Below are 21976 nucleotides of genomic sequence, written 5' to 3' on the forward strand. Positions count from 1 at the left end.
TTATAATGCAGAATCAAGGGACTTGTGGGCCTTGGTAAAGCAAACTTTGAGCCCAACTGAACACACCCGATTTACTCATAATGCCTTCAGGGCAGGAGAGGATTTTCCTCAATTCTACGCTATCCTACTTCAGTGCCTGCCCTATTCGGTTACTCACGCTATCCGGACAAATAATTGGGCAGATAATAGTAAAGCCCAGATGGAAAGGGCTGTTAAATATTATTGGCAGGAAAAGAAAGGAGAGGGGGAAGGTGAGCCCCCAACCCGGGTCAAGACTGAATACGTGACTAGAAAGGAAGAGCCGCCTCGGGTGGAAGGACCAAAACCCGACCCAAGGGGGTACCAGATGGAACCACAGTATTGCGTGCAGGGTTGGGTGGATAAACAGGGATACGGTTATATCAAACACCCAAATGGCCCGGGCCCTGCTAATTACGGACTGCCCTACTGTCCCCGGCCTGGTATGGGAAGAGGTCGGGGCTGGGAAAGATGAGATGGATGCTTTATTTATGAGCAAGAAGGACATTGGAATAGAAATTGTCCCTCCCGTCAGCACGAAAAAGGAAGAGGAGGAAGAGGAGTGGGGCAAGGGGGGAGAGGACGGGGATTTTACACTAACTTCTCCCAGAACAACCCCTTTGGCCAACTGTCCCCCGATTCGTATTGACTACGCAGCTTGATTGTGCAGGGACCCTCCCCGGATGACGAACCGATGATATTGTTAAAAATTCGGAATGAGTGGCAACCCTTCTTGATAGATACGGGAGCCTTCATGTCTTCTGTACAATCAAAGCTTAAACTCCCCGCCTTCACTGAAACACAGGGACTGTCAGGATTCCTGGGACAAGTCTCTACATTCCCGGTGTCAGAACCGGTTAAAATGGGTGACCAGGAAGAATCGGTGGAACATCGATTTGTTATCACAACCAATCTGGACTGTAACTTGATGGCTAGAGACCTCCTCTGCAAATTCCAGTTGCATTTGGAGTGTGGAGATGATGGGATTATTGTAAAACAGGGAACCCTTAAGCGGCAGTATACCACTAGAACCCCTCAGTGGTGGTCTCTGGACCTACCGCAGGCACCCTATCACGTGACCCTAGCATACGATCCTAGTGGAAATGGGAAGACCTCTTCACTCCAGCAATCGATGTCCCCCATGCTCAGAGGCAGAGCAAAACCTCACCTTTGCTTGGGCCAGGCACCAGAGAACAGACCAGTGCAGCACCTGAGGCACAGACCATCCATCATGACTGCGTGGCAATGATTCGACTGGAACGATCTAAAAATACCTTCCCAGCTCCAGTGGCACGACTCCTGGGGAAGAAGATCAAAGGATCAAGGCAATCGACCTCGAGGACAGAGGCAAGATGGCGTTCCTGCTGCAACGAGGGGCAGCGTGGTTGAAAAAAGAGCCCCACCATGCTAAAGATTTGGAAGTTATGTTGCGCCAGGCTATAGATGAGGCTGACCCTACCAGCCGGGATGTGAAAATACCTGACTATGTGGATCCTCATGTGTGGGCAGAGGACCACTCCCAAGTGGGTTATACTCCCATTGATCCGATTGAGATCCCAGTGCAGGGCAATGTGGACTGGCCCTCTATCCGACAGAACCCACTGAAATCACAGGCAATCCTAAACTGACCTTTCGGCACTGTACTGCAATTAATCCGGCCTGTTTTCTTACTGAGCCACCCCATGATGAGGAAGAACCCAGTCATGATTGTTTATCTTTAATTTAAGAGGCCACATCAGTCAGGGAAGATTTTGTTGATGTACCAATTGAAGATCCAGACTGTATTATGTATGTTGACGGAATTAATCCAGAAGGTACACGAATCTCAGGATACGCCATAGTAAACCAGGAGAATCAGGTCTTGGAATCTGCCGCTTTTGAAACTGCCTATTCTGCCCAACAAGCTGAACTATTCGCCCTCACCCGAGCCTGTATCTTGGCCAAAGATCTCAAAGTCAATATCTATACCGACTCTAGGTATGCCTTTGGGGTGGCCCATGATTTCGGACAATAATGGAAAAATAGGGGATTCCTAACCTCACAGGGGAATGAGATATCCCATAAGCAACTAGTATCTGATTTGTTGCAAGCCCTCATGCTCCCCAAGCACATTGCCGTTGTTAAATGTACCGCCCACACCACCGGAAAATCCCCGATTGATATAGGGAACCACTGTGCTGACAAGGAGGCTAAACAGGCCTCTCGTGACCAACAGATGGTAGTGCCCAAAATGATGAGTCAGACTAAAAATCCTGCGAAGGATAAGTTAGCCTCAGAAAAAACCAATGCCAACCATCCAAGATGTTATAAAAGCACAGGAGGACGCTCCTGAAAAAGATAAACTGTTGTGGAAATATTATGCATGTACTTATGACAATGTTTCTAAACTCTGGACCACTCCCGCGGAACAGACTTGCACGTCTGACGAGTTGGCTCTATGGGTTATTGATTGTATGCATTTTGCTACTCATTGTGAAGCAAGAACCACGAGTGATACACTTTTGGCTACTTGGTGGCACCCTATACTCCAGGCGCTCGCCCAGAACATCAGTAGTCATTGCCTGGTTTGCCAGCAACATAATCCAGGGAAGGGAGTCCCCTGTGATTGGGGTAAAACGCCCCTACCTAAAGGTCCCTTTGAGACATTTTAGTTGCAAAAAGTTCAGTGTTACAAATATGTGTTAGTAATAGTAGATGTGTTTAGCAGATGGATTGAAGCCTACCCTACCCTGGACAATAAGGCTCAAACTGTTGTTAAGGTGTTAATGAGGGAAATTGTTCCTAGATATGGTATCTCAGCTCGACTGATGACCACCTATGTTCTTTCTCTGACTCAGGCTCTGCGACTAGCTCACAACCAGGTTCAAGATGCTCACCTCGACCTCCCAGTTTTACCCGAATTGTCCCTCGTGGCACCAGGGAAGTATGGATTCGGAAGGGATTAGAGCCACAATGGGAGGGGCCTTTTCAGGTGTTACTCACTACCCCCACTGCAGCCAAGGTTGAGGGGAAAAGTGCCTGGGTTCACCTGCACCACTGCAAGCTCACCACCCTCTAACGAACCTATTTTACTGGTTATTCTAACTCCTGTTTCTGATCCAGACTTCCTCTTCTCCATAGCTGAACAAGGCCGTTGGCATCCTAATTGGAACTAGGACCAGTTTGAACTTTTACCCGTAGTGATAGACAGCCAGCTACACCGACGGTGACCTGAGAAGAGAGACGGGAAAACTGAACTCTTTTAATCAGCAAAGTAATTGGACTATTTATCTGAATCCTGAGCCATAAGATGAAACTGTCTGTATGCCACAATCTGTATAATAGTGTTGATATATGACAGTTTCGGCGCATGGGAGGGGAGACAGAGACGAGAGCTCCATGTAAACACCTTTTTGTACATGTCTTATGTTTATGCGCAAAATGGGAACTTTTCTAGATGTTGGGTGTGTTCACATTCCCTATACATTCCCTATACATTCCAAAGGGGGAGTGCCACTAACCCTAACTGAGACTGTCAGATGGATTCAGAGCCAAACTATCACGAGAGGAGGGGGGCCAATACAATACTGCTGAAGCTCTGGAGGGCATCACAGCTGAAATGGTAGCAATAAGGACCGTAGTATTACAAAACCGAATGGCCCTCAATTACCTGTTAGCTGAGAAAGGGGGAACGTGTGCCCTGATAGGATCTGAATGTTGCACTTACATTCCTGATAGTTCAGAAGACATAACCAATCTCGCTGATCACATAAGAAGGAAGGTGAAGAAGTTATCCACACCAGCAGAAGGATCGAGCTGGTTTGATTGGCTATCAGATGGATCTTATTGTTGGTTGCCTTAACCTTTGTTGTAAAGTAATGATGGCAAGGTTAGCAAACCCTCTTGTGGTCAAGGGCTCCCGAGTTATGATCCAACGAACTAAAGAACTACTCGACACTAACAACAATATGATTCAGGAAATAGAGTGATCGGATGAATGCGATACTCCTATAATGATCCTAAGTGTTATCATGGAATGATAAAAGGGGGAAATGTGAATGTTTAAAAATGTATAGAGACATTGAAGTTGAGAACGTGGGAATTGTATAGGGACAGTATAAGCTAACAAACAATTCATGGAGGAATAGCTATGACATCTCAGACTCGAGACTGCGAAATGTTACAACACTAACACATATTGAAACAAAACCCTCTCATTATCCACCCTTCAGCCATTGGAAACAATTTCTCTTTATTTACTCTCTCCAAATGCTTCATGAATTCAAGGAGAAACCCCAGCTTCTCTAGTCTATCCACGTAACTGTATTCCCTCCACCCTGGAACCAGTCTAGTAAATCTCTCTATACCTTCTCTAAAGCCTTCATGTCCTGCCTAGAGTGCAGTGCACAGAATGGAACAGTATACTCCAGTTGGAATCACTTTCTTAACAGCTATTATATTTTAGCTAAGATTTTTATAAAAAATTTAAAAAGTCTTCCAGATAGTCTTCAATAAAGATTTAGATGGAAAAATATTTTTATTCAGTGTTACCCTCATGATTGGAATAAACCTATTGCGAAGTATTCTATTTATAATGTACATGTAGGATGGTTTTGACACAATGGCCAAGAGTTTCCGCTTTCGGCGCAATCATGATTCGGGCACAAATTTTGCTCAAAATTGTACTAGTTTTAAAAAGATGGTTATTTTGCTCAAGTTTCCACTCAAACACATTTGTATAATGCCGAACATAAACCAGTGCAATCGGGCAGTGTTTTAGAAAGTGATTTTAAAAATGTTTGCATTAAAAAACATTCCTTGATGTAACCTTGTGCAGTTTTATTAATATGTGAAAATGGATTTATCACAAAAAATAAGTATTTTAATTCGTATCTTGTCCACCACCTGAGTAAAATCGATCTTAAATAACTTACTTTTAAAAAAAAACTTAACAGAACCATTTACTAGTGACATTGATATACAGTAGTCACTTTCTTAGTACAAGCAACTCTTGATTATCCGGGTCCCTCGGGGATTAGACTGTGCCGGGCAAACGATTTCTCCGTTAGAGCGAGTTGACATTACAGTTGATGCTTACAGTACTGCATGCGTGCTCTAACCAATAGTTATTGCGTATCTTCTAATCCTTGAATTCTAGTCCTCTAGATCTAAAGACCATTAGGCTTGTTGATTACTTCCTGTAACTGTTCATGGCACTTTAATGAATTATGAGAGGCAGTAGACCTGTGTGCGAGCAGCAGCGGCAGCTGAGGCAAGGCAGAGCGCTTAAAAGCAAGGCTCAACAGGCAACATTCAAAAGGAACATCAGTTTCAAAGTGACGTCTCACACACGGAATTTTAAATGCCGTTACAACGGTTTCCCGTCGTACCGCATCTATGTGCGGATAATTGCCTGTATTTTTTTTTTAATTAAAAGCTTTAAAACATGCGGATTGGGTGTTCATGCGCCATTATAAAATAGCTTAATTTTCAGAGCCACCTCGAAGGCCGACACATGGGCGCAATTAGTGGCAACTCGCAATGGTGATGAATTCGATCTGTGGGCGGGGCCGGCTTCTAGCACAATATTTTTTAAACTAGCGCCAAAGATTGCGGAAACTTGATTTGTGCTGCATGTAATTTATGGTCGATATTCCTCGATCTTTTGTGCTGGTGACCGATTTCAGGCGAATTGCGGTGGGGGAAACAACAGTGGAACTAGCAGAATCTCTGCCCAGTGTGTTTTAGAGTTAAGAACATTTTAGTTGTCATGGAGAATGGGTGACATCACCATGATGTACAGAGCCTGGTCACTATGGTGAGAGGATAGTGTCAGCTTGGATTCAGAAATGTGAATCTCCAGGTGATGGAAAGGTAAATCTTCAATTGGCAGTAATGCTCAATGGGATCAATGCATTTGAATCGAACTGTTTGAAGATTTTCCTCATTAGGGCAGTGAAGATCCAACGGCAGAATCTACATATTCAATGTTTGAAATGGTGTGGGTGAAGAATGTCACGTTTCATTTATTTCCAACGACAGTCACGGTTTGTAATTTAAAAAAGTTACACATCTTTTTAAAAAAAATTAATTTGTTATTTCTCCAAAGATATCTCTGGTTCCCATGTTAATAGAAAGTGTGAGAATATTTTGAGTTAGCAATTGAGCTTACCCCTTTGGACAAAGATAGATTCTGAAACTTAGTTCAAGTACTGTCACATTAGTTACTAGTATTAGTGAGGCAACATGGACATTTAAATGAAAAAAAGACGCATTATATAGCGTCTTTCAGTACCTCAAGACGGCAAAAGCGCTTTACAGCTAATTAAGTATTTTTGAAGTGTAATCTCTGTTGTAATGTAGGCAACACGGCAGCCAATTTGCACACAACAAGCTCCCACAAACAGCAATGAGATAATAGCCAGATAATTTGTTTGAGTAATGTTGGCTGAAGGGTATTGGCTCGGAGACCAGGGATAACTCCCCTGCTCTTCTTCGAGATAATGCCATGGGATCTTTTACATCCACCTGAGAGGCCAGACAGGGTCTTGGTTTAATGTCTCAGCCGAAAGACTGATAACAGATCTAGCTGATATATTTTTGCTGTTACAGAAATGCTTTGCATAAATGTTCTCATCACACGTAAGCGGTTTTGCTCACCTTGCAAACTGACAAAAATATACTAACTAGCCCAACTCCAATTTTAAAATCAACGGTAATATCACGATCAACTCGGAATTGGAATTCTCCACGCATGCAGTTTTTACACTGCTCCAGGACCATTCAATGTAAGAGTTTAATTTTATTGTGTTGGTGAAGTTAAAATTGTTACTGAATTGTCAAAAACGTAACGAGTCAACATATTAAAAAAAACATGCATAATTAAGCATCTTTCATGTCCGAAGATTATCCCCCAAATTATCACTAATGAATTACTTTTGAAGTGTAGTCACTGTTATGTGGCACATCCCGTGGCTAATGTGCACATAGTAAGGTCCCACAACTCCAATAGGATCAATAACCAGCCAATGGATGTTGCTGCTGCTCAGTGAGGATAATAGCTAAGGATATTGGGAGAACTCCCTGCTCATCAAAAAAAGAAACACGGGGTATTTTCTAATTATCTGAACAGACTGATGGTTTAACATTTCATCTGAAAGGTAGAACCTCCAACAATGCAGCACTTCCTCAGTACTGCACTTAGTGCTGGCCGAGATTATGCACTCAAGTTCTGGAGTGAAGCTTTAAAGCATCACCTTCTGATTTAGAGGAGTGGTACCACCAAGCCAAGCTGAGACTATCTACTAATAAGATTATTTTTATTAATAAATCTTGTCATTATTGAGCCCTGAAGGTTTCAGAGAGTCATTGGAACATTTTCTAATTTAAATTTAGTATTTAGATGTCCTTTATTTTAAAGGCTTTTTTTCTATTATTATGGAAAAGGAATATGTTTGTTCAAAGTTAATGGCTTTTTTCTGTTCCTAAAAAAAGTGTCATGTCTCTGTGACCAACTCAGCTCTTCCAGCGAGTGGGAAATGTTCTACTGAATTCTAATCTCAGTGAAATGTGACAAAGTCAAAAATATTCACCTCGATTTTTTTTAAAATGCCTGACATTTTCATCTCAATGAACCTTCTGCCAAATAACAATACATCATGCACCATTAACTATAAATGTACCATCCTTCAAGAACAAAGAGGGTCTGCTATGTCCTTTGTTCTGTATTTCATAATACTTTTTCTTATTATCAAGGCTTATGGGTAATATCAATCCAAGGAATAAAACATTTAGCTTTATCTTGGGCTTTACACAATTATGGTGTTTAGGCAAATTGTAGTTTCTCATTTTCCAATGGCTCATCAAGTTTATCCAGTGAGTAACTAAGCTGTGTAGACCAAGAAAGTCCACACTCAGTCCCTGGTTTGTCTGGAGTTCATTGATCTGAGTTGGAGCAGCACCGGGGATACCACAATTAACTTTGATACCTTTGTTGGCGTGCAGACAAATTGGCTCGGGTTCCTACTCTTGAATGGTGTTCAACAAGCCCTTGTTTGAATTACATGTCTGTGAATGTCAGGTGAGGACAGGATCCAGGCCATTTGTGACATCCAACTCTTCCCTGCATTCTGACAGCCTGCCAACACTCGCTGTCAAGACTTGTACACGAAGAGTGGCCGTTTGGGCAAGGCAAGCAGCTGCCCATGGAAATGTACCCATCAAGCCAACAATATTCCAACAGTGGATCGTCAAGGGGCTATGGGGCGGGGGAGGAACTTAACACAATCACAATCACTAAGGAGGTGGTACTCAGTAAGATAATGGGATTAAAGGTGGATAAATCCCCTGGACCTGATGGCTTGCACTCTTAAGAGTCTTGAGAGGTAGCGGCGGGAATAGTGGATGCATTGGTTGTAAGTTACCAAAAGGAGAATGGGGGGGGGATGGGAGGAGAATGGGGGGGGGGGAGAGGAGAATGGGGGGGGCAAGAGGAGAAGGGGGGGAGAGGAGAGGAGAATGGGGGGGAAGAGAGGAGAATGGGGGGGGAAGAGGAGAATGGGGGGGAAGAGGAGAATGGGGGGGACGAGGAGAATGGGAGAGAGGGGAATGGGGTGAAGAGGAGAGGGATGGGGGGGGAAGAGGAGAGGGATGGGGATAAGAGGAGAGGGATGGGGGAGAGGAGAGGGATGGGGGGAGAGGAGAGGGACGGGGGGAGAGGAGAGGGTTGAAATCTCGACTCTCAATAAAACTCTGACACAAACAGCTCTGGTAGATGTTCCTTTAATAAGTTTTACTTGCTGCAAGGAAAAGCCTTGCTCAGTCAAAGCTGAGCGAAGACTTCTACAGTGGTACAAAATCACAATATCTTTATACAGAAGAACAAAAAAGTTTGGTTCCATCACGTGTATCAGCAAATATAAATAAGGAGTTCTTTAATCACTTAATTAACACCACAATCTTGTTTTAGTCTTTCCATATCTATACAACCTTTATCTAGTACTTCTAAGGTTTAGCATAGCAACAGTTATTAGTAGGGAGTACAACAGGACATTCTTTCTGTTATCTGGTGGTTAAGCCTTCGGCTGGGAGGGTATATTCAAGGTTCCCTCGCTCACACAGCTGGCTCCTGCTTTTCTTAATTTAATCACCTATCAGTCAAGTTTAGTATGTTTATGCAGAAGCAGGCTGTCTGCTGCAGGAGATTCTGGGAGGACCGGGACTCCATTTTGTTTTATTACAAAAGGGTACATTTAACAGGAAATGTAACTTCTAAAAGTAAATTTCCACAGGGGGGGGGTGGGTGGGGGGAAGAAAGAGAAGAGAGGAGAGGTGGGTTGAACAGGCCCAACCGACGAGAAGCAGCCGGGCCGAAGACTTTGGGCGGGGCCCGCCCCAGCAAGATGCCGGACGGGCAGGCCCTGTCGAAGACATAGGGAGGGGGAGCGGACCGGACCGGAAACGGGAGGGGGGGTGGTGGCGGGGGGAGGAGGGTGCGGGAGAGAGCCAGAGCCGGACCAGGAGCTGGGCGGTGGGAGTGCGCCAAAGCCGGAGGGAGCCAGAGAAGGAGCTCGAGGAGGGAGGTCCAGTCGATCTTCACCGCCCCAGTGAGCCCATTCGGCCAGGGTTCGGGGCGGCGTGCTTCGGGCCCCTCCCACACAGTTTCGGGCGCCTGGAGCTACTGCACACTGTAGTGCGCATGTGCAGAGGTCCCGGCACTATTTTCAGCGCCGGTACCTGGCTCCGCCCCCCACAGCTTGTGCTGCGCCGCGCCGAGGGCCTGGATCAACCTGAGGGAGGGGAGAATACCGAGGTAAGTTTTGAGCGCGGAAATCAGGCGTGGCTCGCGGGGCTGCACCGTTCTAGGCACGGCCCGAACCTGACCCCAAAATGACATCAAAAGGGGGACAGCAGCAGCAAGACTCTGCTTCTAGCTGACAGGGGAGCAGACAGGCAGCAAAATCTGCAGAGGCAGATTTATTACACCAACTATATACAACACAGAATGTGCATTCTCAGCACAGGTAGTGTTGCAACTTGAAACAGTTAGTTTAAAAGCATGTATTTGCAGTATATAAGAGTAGATCAGATATAAATTTCTGAACTTTCCAGATATCGTTTATCATCTGGAGCAACTCTATATATTTTAAGTCCTCCCCACAAACTATAAGTTTTGGATGGTTACAGAGAGCTTATTCTTGCATTAATAATGCTACAATATTTTAAACACTCTCTGCACAGTTACAAAGAATGAACATCACACGATTGAAGAATTGTGTCCCACATGCAGGACTGCGATCCGTGTTTTGTTTCTGTTCACGACACAAATTTTGGATAACCGCAAGTTATCAACCAGTGTTGATTAAAACATCTCTGGTTACAGCCCAAGTCATATTTTAATCATTTGTTAACATACAGCTGACAATTCTCCAAAAATTATTCAATTCCTGAGTTTTGAGAAGGCACCAAGTGTTGCCAGCTATTTCGGTCGTGGAAATACGACCCAAAATTGACAAGCATCTATGGTCAAAGCAAAATTCACAATATAACTCTGAAACACCTGTTTGTTGTTCGCTCAGATGCAGAACCTCTGCAAATAAATGAAAATACAGAGTTATTGGAATTAAGCCAATAACCCCCCACACACTGCATGGCATGTACTCGATACCATTCAGCTCGGTTTTATCTTCAGGGGAATAATTCTTGCTGGCTGTCACTCCAGCAGCTTTTTTGGCGGTATAACATTCATTTCAAATGGCAAATATATTTTATATATATATAGAGCGAGGTCTGAGTCAGAGAATGAGAGCCAGCACCATGCAGCATTTCATATTCTGAGTCACGATAAAGTCCAATAATAATAATTCTCAGAGAATAACTAGCAATTTTCGAGAACTGCAGCTCATTTCCACCCTTGCAGAATAAAATGTTAACATTCCAGAGATATTAAAGCGCCTCAACCATTCTTTCTCGCAAAGATACGGACAATCGTGCCGCTTGAGCCCCTGGTATGTGCTAAAGCAGAATGAGGGTTCCCTTGCCTGACACACGGATCCCCGGGGGCAGCAGATGCGGCGCCACATTGTTTGCCGAGAGCTGCACTTACTGTTGTGAGGAACACCCTCTCTTCCTCTCCTCCGCCCGCAGCCACGCTTGGTGTTTCCCGCGCGCTCTCTCTGCCCGCCACGCGCCCCACACTAACGGCTCCAGCCGGCGCCAAGCCAGGCCACGCCCCCCACACCGCAGCCCATTGGACAGAAAGTGCGGCTGGGAGGAGGAGGGCGAGAGTGGATTGGTTGAGCGGGGATTTGGGGGCCCACGTGTGTTGCTGGGGAGGTGGCCTCGCGCGCCGGCCGGCCGCGTGCGCTGGGCGCTTGGCGGTTGGTGCGTGGGCGATGGTGGCGCGGCGCTGGGTGCTGCTGTGTTTGCTGCTAGATTTGGCACTCGTTCATTTGAGGTGATCAACATAAACCTTTCAGCATTACATTCTCAATATTTACTACTTTTAACATGATTCAAATCAGGACTTTACTTTTAAATGTGTATAAAATAGTGTTGCCCGAGCAGTAAATTGCTGTTGGGAGATGTAGGATTGCTGGGTAGGTCCGAAGGCCTCCTCGTAGGACTGCTCCTGGGCACGGCCAAGGGTGGCATTAGCCGGTCCAGGCAGCAGGCGGTCGAGGAGGTTGTTCAGCCCGACTGCCTGCCTCTCTTCCATGCGTACATCCGAGCCAGGGTGTCCTTGGAGATGGAGCACGTGGTGTCCACCACGTACGCTCGCGGCCTTCCGTGAGGTGGGCACTGGAGGGACTGGAATGCATTATTACCCCCAGCAACCAAATTTTAATTTGATTTTAGATGTTTTAAAGTTTAATTTGTTTTAACTGCCGGGTTTTAGTGTCCCCCTCCCCTTTTATAAGGGGCACTTGTGAAATGTATGATTTTAGTGCCCAAAAAAACCCCAAAAAAACACAAAAAAAAGGAAAAAAGGGCCTTGAAAAATGTTTGGAGTGTCCCCCACATTGTGGGGCACTTGACTTAACTGTTTTATTTTATCCAACCAAAAGAGTTGTAGGGTTGCTTTCAGCACCTGGGTAAGCACTGACAGAAACATCATTAAAGTCCTGGGGCAATGACTGAATACACTCAAAAAAGGAGCAAATGAGACCAGAAAGACAAGGCTAATTCTGGACTTGTGTTTTTTTCCCAGGGTCTTGAGCATATAAGCTAGGCTGACACTCCAGTGCAATACTGAGGGAGTCTTTCAGGTAAGACGTTAATCCGGGGTCCCGCCTGTTTTCTCAGGTGGATGTAAAAGATCCTCTGGCACTGTTTCAAAGAAGCAGGGAAGTTCTCATATGAACAGGAGTAGGCCATTTAGCCTCTCCAGTCTTTTGCACCATTCAGTGAGATCATGGCTGGTCTGTGACCTAACTCCATATACCCGCCTTTGTCCCATATCCATTAATACCTTTGATTAATTTTTTTTAATCAATCTTGGACTTAACATTAACAATTGACCTGGCATCAATTGTTTGTGGAAGAGATTTCCAAATGTCGACCACCCTTTGCATGTACAAGTGTTTCCTAACTTCACTCCTGAAAGGCCTGGCTTTAATTTTTAGATGATGCCCCCTAGTCCTAGACTCCCCAACCAGCAGAAATACTTCCTCTCTATCTACCCTATCAGTTAACATAGAAACATAGAAACATAGAAAATAGGTGCAGGAGTAGGCCATTCGGCCCTTCTAGCCTGCACCGCCATTCAATGAGTTCATGGCTGAACATTTAACTTCAGTACCCCATTCCTGCTTTCTCGCCATACCCCTTGATCCCCCTAGCAGTAAGGACCTCATCTAACTCCTTTTTGAATATATTTAGTGAATTGGCCTCAACAACTTTCTGTGGTAGAGAATTCCACAGGTTCACCACTCTCTGGGTGAAGAAGTTCCTCCGCATCTCGGTCCTAAATGGCTTACCCCTTATCCTTAGACTGTGACCCCTGGTTCTGGACTTCCCCAACATTGGGAACATTCTTCCTGCATCTAACCTGTCTAACCCCGTCAGAATTTTATATGTTTCTATGAGGTCCCCTCTCATTCTTCTGAACTCCAGTGAATACAAGCCCAGTTGATCCAGTCTTTCTTGATAGGTCAGTCCCGCCATCCCGGGAATCAGTCTTGTGAACCTTCGCTGCACTCCCTCAATAGCAAGAATGTCCTTCCTCAGGTTAGGAGACCAAAACTGTACACAATACTCCAGGTGTGGCCTCACCAATGCCCTGTACAACTGTAGCAACACCTCCCTGCCCCTGTACTCAAATCCCCTTGCTATGAAGGCCAACATGCCATTTGCTTTCTTAACCGCCTGCTGCACCTGCATGCCAACCTTCAATGACTGATGTACCATGACACCCAGGTCTCTTTGCACCTCCCCTTTTCCTAATCTGTCACCATTCAGATAATAGTCTGTCTCTCTGTTTTTACCACCAAAGTGGATAACCTCACATTTATCCACATTATACTTCATCTGCCATGCATTTGCCCACTCACCTAACCTATCCAAGTCGCTCTGCAGCCTCACAGCATCCTCCTCGCAGCTCACACTGCCACCCAACTTAGTGTCATCCGCAAATTTGGAGATACGACATTTAATCCCCTCATCTAAATCATTAATGTACAGTGTAAACAGCTGGGGCCCCAGCACAGAACCTTGCGGTACCCCACTAGTCACTGCCTGCCATTCTGAAAAGTACCCATTTACTCCTACTCTTTGCTTCCTGTCTGACAACCAGTTCTCAATCCATGTCAGTACACTACCCCCAATCCCATGTGCTCTAACTTTGCACATCAATCTCTTGTGTGGGACCTTGTCGAACGCCTTCTGAAAGTCCAAATATACCACATCAACTGGTTCTCCCTTATCCACTCTACTGGAAACATCCTCAAAAAATTCCAGAAGATTTGTCAAGCATGATTTCCCTTTCACAAATCCATGCTGACTTGGACCTATCATGTCACCTCTTTCCAAATGCACTGCTATGACATCCTTAATAATTGATTCCATCATTTTACCCACTACCGATGTCAGGCTGACCGGTCTATAATTCCCTGTTTTCTCTCTCCCTCCTTTTTTAAAAAGTGGGGTTACATTGGCTACCCTCCACTCCATAGGAACTGATCCAGAGTCAATGGAATGTTGGAAAATGACTGTCAACGCATCCACTATTTCCAAGGCCACCTCCTTAAGTACTCTGGGATGCAGTCCATCAGGCCCTGGGGATTTATCGGCCTTCAATCCCATCAATTTCCCCAACACAATTTCCCGGCTAATAAGGATTTCCCTCAGTTCCTCCTCCTTACTAGACCCCCCGACCCCTTTTATAACCGGAAGGTTGTTCGTGTCCTCCTTCGTGAATACCGAACCAAAGTACTTGTTCAATTGGTCCGCCATTTCTTTGTTCCCCGTTATGACTTCCCCTGATTCTGACTGCAGGGGACCTACATTTGTCTTTACTAACCTTTTTCTCTTTACATATCTATAGAAACTTTTGCAATCCGTCTTAATGTTCCCTGCAAGCTTCTTCTCATACTCCATTTTCCCTGCCCTAATCAAACCCTTTGTCCTCCTCTGCTGAGTTCTAAATTTCTCCCAGTCCCCAGGTTCGCTGCTATTTCTGGCCAATTTGTATGCCACTTCCTTGGCTTTAATACTATCCCTGATTTCCCTTGATAGCCACGGTTGAGCCACCTTCCCTTTTTTATTTCTATGCCAGACAGGAATGTACAATTGTTGTAGTTCATCCATGCGGTCTCTAAATGTCTGCCATTGCCCATCCACAGTCAACCCCTTAAGTATCATTCGCCAATCCATCTCAGCCAATTCACGCCTCATACCTTCAAAGTTAGCCTTCTTTAAGTTCTGGACCATGGTCTCTGAATTAACTGTTTCATTCTCCATCCTAATGCAGAATTCCACCATATTATGGTCACTCTTCCCCAAGGGGCCTCGCACAACGAGATTGCTAATTAATCCTTTCTCATTACATAACACCCAGTCTAAGATGGCCTCCCCCCTAGTTGGTTCCTCGACATATTGGTCTAAAAAACCATCCCTTATGCACTCCAGAAAATCCTCCTCCACCGTATTGCTTCCAGTTTGGTTAGCCCAATCTATGTGCATATTAAAGTCACCCATTATAACTGCTGCACCTTTATTGCACGCACCCCTAATTTCCTGTTTGATGCCCTCCCCAACATCACTACTACTGTTTGGAGGTCTGTACACAACTCCCACTAACGTTTTTTGCCCTCTCCTTCATATCTTGAAAACTTCAATCAAATCACCCTTAACCTTCTAAATTCCAGGGAATACAACCCTAATTTGTGTAATCTCTCCTTGTAATTAACCCTTGGAGTCCAGGTATCATTTTGGTAAATTTATGCTGCATTGGTGTCCTGGCCAATATTTAGCCCTCAACAACATCTACTAATCAATAAAGAAAGATTATCTGGTCATTAGCTTGTTGCTGTTTGTGGGACCATGTTCTGCACAATTTTGGCTCATGGGTTCTCTACATTACAACAGTGACTACTCTTCAAAAAGTACTTCATTGACTGTAAAGCACTTTGGAACCTCCTAACGTCATGAAAAGGCACTATATAAATGCAAGGCTTTTTCTTTTACCGAATATACTCAAAAAAGGGGAAAATTATACCAGAAAGACAAGGCTTATTATGGACATTTAAAAAAAATTATTACATTTCACAAAAGAAAATACTATCATCTAAAACTATTGATAAACCTAGAAATTGGTTCAACCAATTCATACAGGGTTTGGATTTTCTAGTGCAAGCCTTTTTGTGGCATAACTCACTCCTTAAATCAAATTATCTTGCAGCTACTAGTGCTAATTGAGGTATGCAACAACCACATATTAAGAATAACTACATTCACTAATTATCTTATTTTTTTAAATTGTTAACGCTTTCAGCATCATGGAAAAGCTTACTTGCCCAGTTCATGTCAGACAACACTGATGTGCCTACTTTGTTGGCAACACTCTTCCTGGTCTGAAGTGCAAAATACAAAGAAGGAAAGCAAAGGTAAGTAAAATTTCTTAAACAGAATTTCTTAAGGGAGGATAATTTAATAAATGCAGATTGGGTAGATTATGAGAAAAAAAAGAGTAAAACCAGAAATTAACTCAAAATCTGACTCCCTGATAGCTACATGCATGCAGTCAATGATGCCCTGACTATGAGGGAAGCCAGCCACGGCTGAAAATCTCAGAACTCTCTCATTCTAGCTGTTGGAATCCATTGGGAAAGTAATGTACTGATTGACTCTGGTTCAGAGGGCATGAATGACTTGCTTAATGCAGCTGTGGACTGCAGACTGAGAGAAGCGGGTAATGTCTCCCGTAGCCTGAGGCCAATACAATCAGGGCGGTGCGACTTTCATAGCCACTGGTAAAGCAGGGCCCACTGGTCCAGCAGGCGGTTGGTCCTGCTGCAGGAGGCTGCACAGATCTGTAACAGTCTGCTGATGCACTGCTCCTCTGAGATGTCCAGGAAAGCAACTCTTGGCTTTGGGCCGAGTAAGGCCTTTAACAAGCAGTCCTTTTTAGCTGTTGTGCTCTAATATGCCAGCTGATGCTCATCATAGTTGCCAAGGCAGTTACTGCGCTTCTGCCAACCGTTTCTTCCTCCAAAAGCAAAAGAGACACCCATGATGAGATGAAATTTCTAATTCAGGGTGATTAGGGCAAACATATCAAAAAGAAGCAATCTTTTAGCTCTGAAATGCCTTGGGAATCCAGTAATCAGTAAAGTACAGAGATCCTAATTGTAGTGTATGAATAAAGAGTCTGACCAGATTCTGTGAGCTCAAAGTAAAGTGTGACCTTAGTCTTTTATTGCAGGTCTCCTTAAGTATAGGTGTTCCCAAGACATTGTGGGATCCCTTGGAACTCCAGGGGATGAGTCCTCTGGTGGTTAAACACGGTACTTACAGGTTTGCATATATAACAATACTTGCCCCCCGCAAAGTCAATAGTGTAACCATTTACAAGGTGAGTTGATCTGGGGCCTTTCTTTCTGTGGTTGATCGTCTCGGTGCAAATGCTGGTTTTGGTGAGTCGTTTGTTGGGCCCTCGCTGGGCTGCTGTGCAGCTGGCCTTGCTGGGCTGCCTAGTGTGGTGAGTCCTGCTGGGCTGCTGTGGGTGATGGTTTCTGCTTCGTGGTCAACCACTGTGTCGGTTGCCACTGGTGTGTGTTTTGGGGGGTCAAAAAAGATAGGGTCTAATGTGGGTTGCTCAGGGTAGTCCGTGAATCTGAGTTTGGTTTGGTCCAAGTGTTTCCTGTAGATGAGTGCATTTGAAAGTTTGACCCGAAACACCCTACTCCCCTCTTTGGCCACGACAGTGCCGGGAAGCCACTTGGGACCTTGTCCATAGTTCAACACCAATACAGGATCATTAATCTCAATTTCGCGTGACACGTTTGCGCTATCATGATATGTACTTTGTTGAAGCCGCCTGCTGTCTACCTGTTCGTGTAGATCAGGATTGACTAACGAGAGCCTTGTCTTAAGTACCCTTTTCATGAGCAGTTCAGCGAGTGGGATCCCAGTGAGCGAGTGGGGTCTCGTGTGGTAACTAAGCGGGACTCGGGATAGGCGAGTCTGCAGTGAGCCTGCAGTTACCCTCTTTAAGCTGTGTTTGATTGTTTGCACTGCTCTCTCTGCCTGATCATTGGATGCTGGTTTGAACGGGGTAGATGTGACATGTTTGATCCCATTGCGGTTCATGAACTCTTTGAACTTGGCACTGGTGAAACACGGCCCGTTGTCACTCACAAGGACATCAGGCAGGCCGTGGACATGGACATGGACAAGGACATGGCCCGCAGGCTTTCAGTGGTGGCAGCGGACGTGCTTGCCGACAAAATCTCACAATCAATCCATTTGGAGTACGCAACTACAACCACTAGGAGCCTTTTTCCCAAGAACGGGCCTGCATAGTCGACATGGACCCTATACCACGGTTTGGAGGGCCAAGACCATAAACTTAATGGTGCCTCCATGGGTGCATTGCTTAACTGTGAACACGTGTTAGATTTGTGCATGCAGACTTGTCCGCATCGATACAGGGCCACCACACGTAGCATCTGGCTATCGCTTTTGTCATTACAATGCCTGGGTGGGTACTGTGGAGATCACTAATGAAAGCGTCCCTGCCCTTTTTTGGTACCACTACCCGATTGTCCCACAAAGGCAGTCTGCCTGTATAGACATTTCATCTTTGCGCCGCTAGTACGACTTTATTTCTTTCTGCATTTCTAATGGGACACTGGACCAGCTCCGGTGAAGCACACAGTTTTTTACTAAGGACGGTAAGGGGTCCTGGCTCATCCAGGTTCTAATCTGCCGGACGGTAACAGATGATTGCTCACCCTCGAATGCTTCCATTACTATAACTAAATCTGTGGGCTATGCCATTTCCACCCCGTGGTGAGCAATGGCAGCCTACTGAGAGCATCGGCACAGTTTTCTGTGCCTTGCCTGTGGCGGATGGCGTAGTTGTATGCAGACAACGTGAGCGCCCATCTCTGGATGCGGGCCGATGCATTCGTATTTATCCCCTTTCAGAAAAGAGGGATATCAGTGGTTTATGGTCAGTTTCCAATTCAAATTTGAGCCCAAACAGATATTGGTACATTTTCTTTATCCTATAAACACATGCTAACGCTTCTTTTTCAATCATGCTGTCGGCCCTCTCAGCCTTAGACAGACTACTGGATGCATTAGCAACCGGTTGCAATTTCCCAGATTCATTAGCATGTTGCAATACACACCCGACACCGTATGATGACGCATATGCTAGTACCAAATGCTTACATGGATCATACAACACAAGCAATTTGTTTGAGCGTAACAGTTTTCTAGCTTTTACAAAGGCGTTTTCTTGGCTTTTACCCCATTCGTCTCCTTTACGCAGTAAGGCGTGCAGTGGTTCTAACAGTGTGCTGAGACCCGGTATGAAGTTACCAAAGTAGTTCAGGAGTCCTAGAAACGACCACAGCTCCGTCACGTTCTGTGGCCTCGGTGCATTCTCAATTGCCTCTATCTTCGAATCGGTGGGCCTGATGCCATCCACCACGATTCTTTTTCCCAGGAACTCCACTTCAGGCACCAGGAAAATGCACTTCGAGCATTTTAACCAGAGTCTCACACGATTAAGCCGACTAAGAACCTCCTCCAGGTTCAGCTGATGCTCAACTGTGTCCCGACCTGTAACCAAGATGTCGTCCTGGAAGACCACGATACGCGGGACCAACTTCAGTAAGCTTTCCATGTTTCTCTGGCTTATCGCTGTGTCTGATCGAATCCCAAACGGGCATCTGTTGTAAACGAAGAGACCTTTGTGCGTGTTGATGCAGGTGAGGCCCTTCGATGATTCCTCCAGCTCCTGAGCCATGCAGGCCAAGGTCAAGTCCAGCTTCGTGAACGTCTTTCCTCCCGCCAACGTCGCAAAAAGGTCGTCTACCTTTGGTAGTGGTCATTGATCCTGCAGGGAGAAACAATTGATAGTTACTTTGTAATCACCACAGATTCTAACAGTGCCATCTCCCTTGAGGACTGGGGCAATTGGACTGGCCCACTCGTTGAATTCGATCGGCGAAATGATGCCCTCTCATTGCAGCCGGTCCACCTCGATCTCCACCCTCTCTCTCATCATGCCTTATGATGGATGGGTTGCACACCCATCTGCACTTTTGCTCCTTGGAACTTCCCGATGCCTGGTTCAAACAGCGAGGGGAACTTGTTTAGGACCTGGGCACACAAAGTGTCATCGACGGGTGAAAGTGCTCGGACGTCGTCCCAGTTCCAGCATATTTTCCCCAGCCAGCTGCTGCCGAGCAGCGTGGAGTCAACGGCCAGTACCACCCAGAGTGGTAATTTGTGCACCGCTCCATCGTAGGAGACCTTTACAGTAGCACTGCCGATTACGGGAATCAGTTCCATTGTGTAAGTTCTCAGTTTCGTGCGAATGGGAATCAGGACTGGCCTTGAGGCCTTGCTGCACCACAATTTATCGAAAGTCTTTTTGCTCATAATGGACTGGCTCGCACCCGTGTTCAGCTCCATTGACACCGGGAGTCCATTTAATTCAATCTTCAGCATTATCGGGGGACACTTTGTGGTAAATGTGTGCACCCCATATTCTTCTGCCTCCTCGGTCTGAGGCTCTGGTTCGTCGTGATCTGCCGTGGATCTGTCCTCCTCTGCAACATGATGGTTTGCAGGGTTTGCAGCTCGCCTGCACATACGTTGGAAGTCTCCTATTGTTCCACAGCCCTTGCAAACGTATCCTCTGAAGTGGCATGAATGGAAATGATGATCACCCCCGCAGCACCAACAAGGTGTTAATGGCCTAGCATTCATCACCGTTGATGGTGGACTCTGAGACATCTACGGCCGTGCAGCTGCAGACATGTGAGGCCTGTCCTGTACGTTACGATTCGAAAACAACATTTCTTTGTTCACAGTACTTTAGCAGCACTCGTCTGCTAAGAGATTTGCTTGGTATTGTCACTGGTGGCAATGAACGCCTGGGCTATCTCTATGGCTTTACTCAAGATTGGGGTCTCTACAGTCAAAAGTTTGCGAAGTATTACTTCATGGCCAATGGCAAATACAAACAAGTCCCTGAGCATGTGCTCCAAATGTCCTTCAAATTCGTAATGTACTGCAAGGCATCTTAGCTCGGCGACATATCTTACCACTTTCTGGCCTTCAGACCTCTTGTACATGTAGAACCGGTACCTTGCCATCAGAACGCTTTCCTTCGGATTAAGATGCTCCCGGACCAGTGTGCACAAATCATCATATGATTTCTCTGTGGGTTTTGCTGGAGCAAGCAGATTTTTCATGAGGCAATACGTTGGTGCCCCACAAACAGTGAGGAGGATCGCCCTCCTTTTGGCAGCATTTGCTTCTCCTTCCAGCTCATTGGCCACAAAGTATTGGTCGAGTCGCTCCATGAAGGCTTTTCAATCATCTCCCTCCGAAAATTTGTCCAGGATGCCCACTGTTCTTTGCATCGTTGTGGTGTGGTTCGTCATTTGTATCTCGTCGCCAGTTGTAGTGTATGAATAAAGAGTCTGACCCGATACTGTGAGTTCAAAGTAAAGTGTGACCTTAGTCTTTTATTGCAGGTCTCCAGAGTGCCTCTCCAGCCTGTGAGGCCTCCTTAAGTACAGGTGCTCCCAAGGGATTGTGGGATCCCTTGGGACTCCAGGGGTTGAGCCCTCTTGTGGTTAAACAAGGTATTTACAGGTTTACATATACAATTCAAATGACTGCAGGCGAATGTACCTTTAAATAGTTCTTCCAGGCAGTTTCTGAGGCCTATCCAATGAGGAGTTGCTGAGGGGACCAGCCTCTCGGTTCACCCAGTTACAATAGCAGTATGGTACCAATGCCATCATGGGACCCAATGTGCACATATAGGGCTCAATTTTCCCCGGTCATTTGCGCCGTTTTTTTGCCATGCGTCGTTTTTTCTGGCGTATTTATTTTTTTCCAAGTTTCCCCCTGGGATCTGCGCCGGCGTAACTGACTTAATTACGATTTTTCTAGGCCAGTTTTTTTTTAATGTCAACGGTTCCCTCATGTTTGTGCCGGTTTTTTCAGTTGTTCGCAGTTTAGCCACCATTTTTTCCTCTTAGGTTGGCGTAACTGGCCACTCCAAAAACCCTTCTGTTGAGCTAAGAAAACCAGCGTACATTCACAAATGTGCGCTGAAAGGCGCCATTGTTTTTAAATCGAAGATTTTGGAGGGAGTCAAGACCACTGTCAAAATCAGAAATACAGTTCGACTTTTTTTTAACCTGTCAATGTAGAAGTGTAAATTTGTTGGATTTCAGAAGTTTTCTCATTTTTTTTACTCACTCACACGCCACCACCGAATGTCTTG

General features: G+C 45.4%; 1 protein-coding gene across 1 annotated transcript in view; it reads left to right on the forward strand.

The window, feature by feature from the left end:
- Positions 1-11356: 11356 nt before the first annotated feature.
- LOC139239246 (tectonic-3-like) overlaps positions 11357-21976 on the forward strand; it is a 315085-nt gene continuing 304465 nt past the window's right edge. Inside the window, exons 1-3 of the mRNA XM_070867945.1 lie at positions 11357-11452; positions 12206-12263; positions 15989-16100. Coding sequence (XP_070724046.1) covers positions 16034-16100 — 67 coding nt within the window. The 5' untranslated portion in view covers positions 11357-11452; positions 12206-12263; positions 15989-16033. The remainder of the gene's footprint in view (positions 11453-12205; positions 12264-15988; positions 16101-21976) is intronic.

This window comes from Pristiophorus japonicus, chromosome 26 (assembly GCF_044704955.1).
Source record: "Pristiophorus japonicus isolate sPriJap1 chromosome 26, sPriJap1.hap1, whole genome shotgun sequence".
Taxonomy (NCBI): Eukaryota; Metazoa; Chordata; class Chondrichthyes; family Pristiophoridae; genus Pristiophorus; species Pristiophorus japonicus.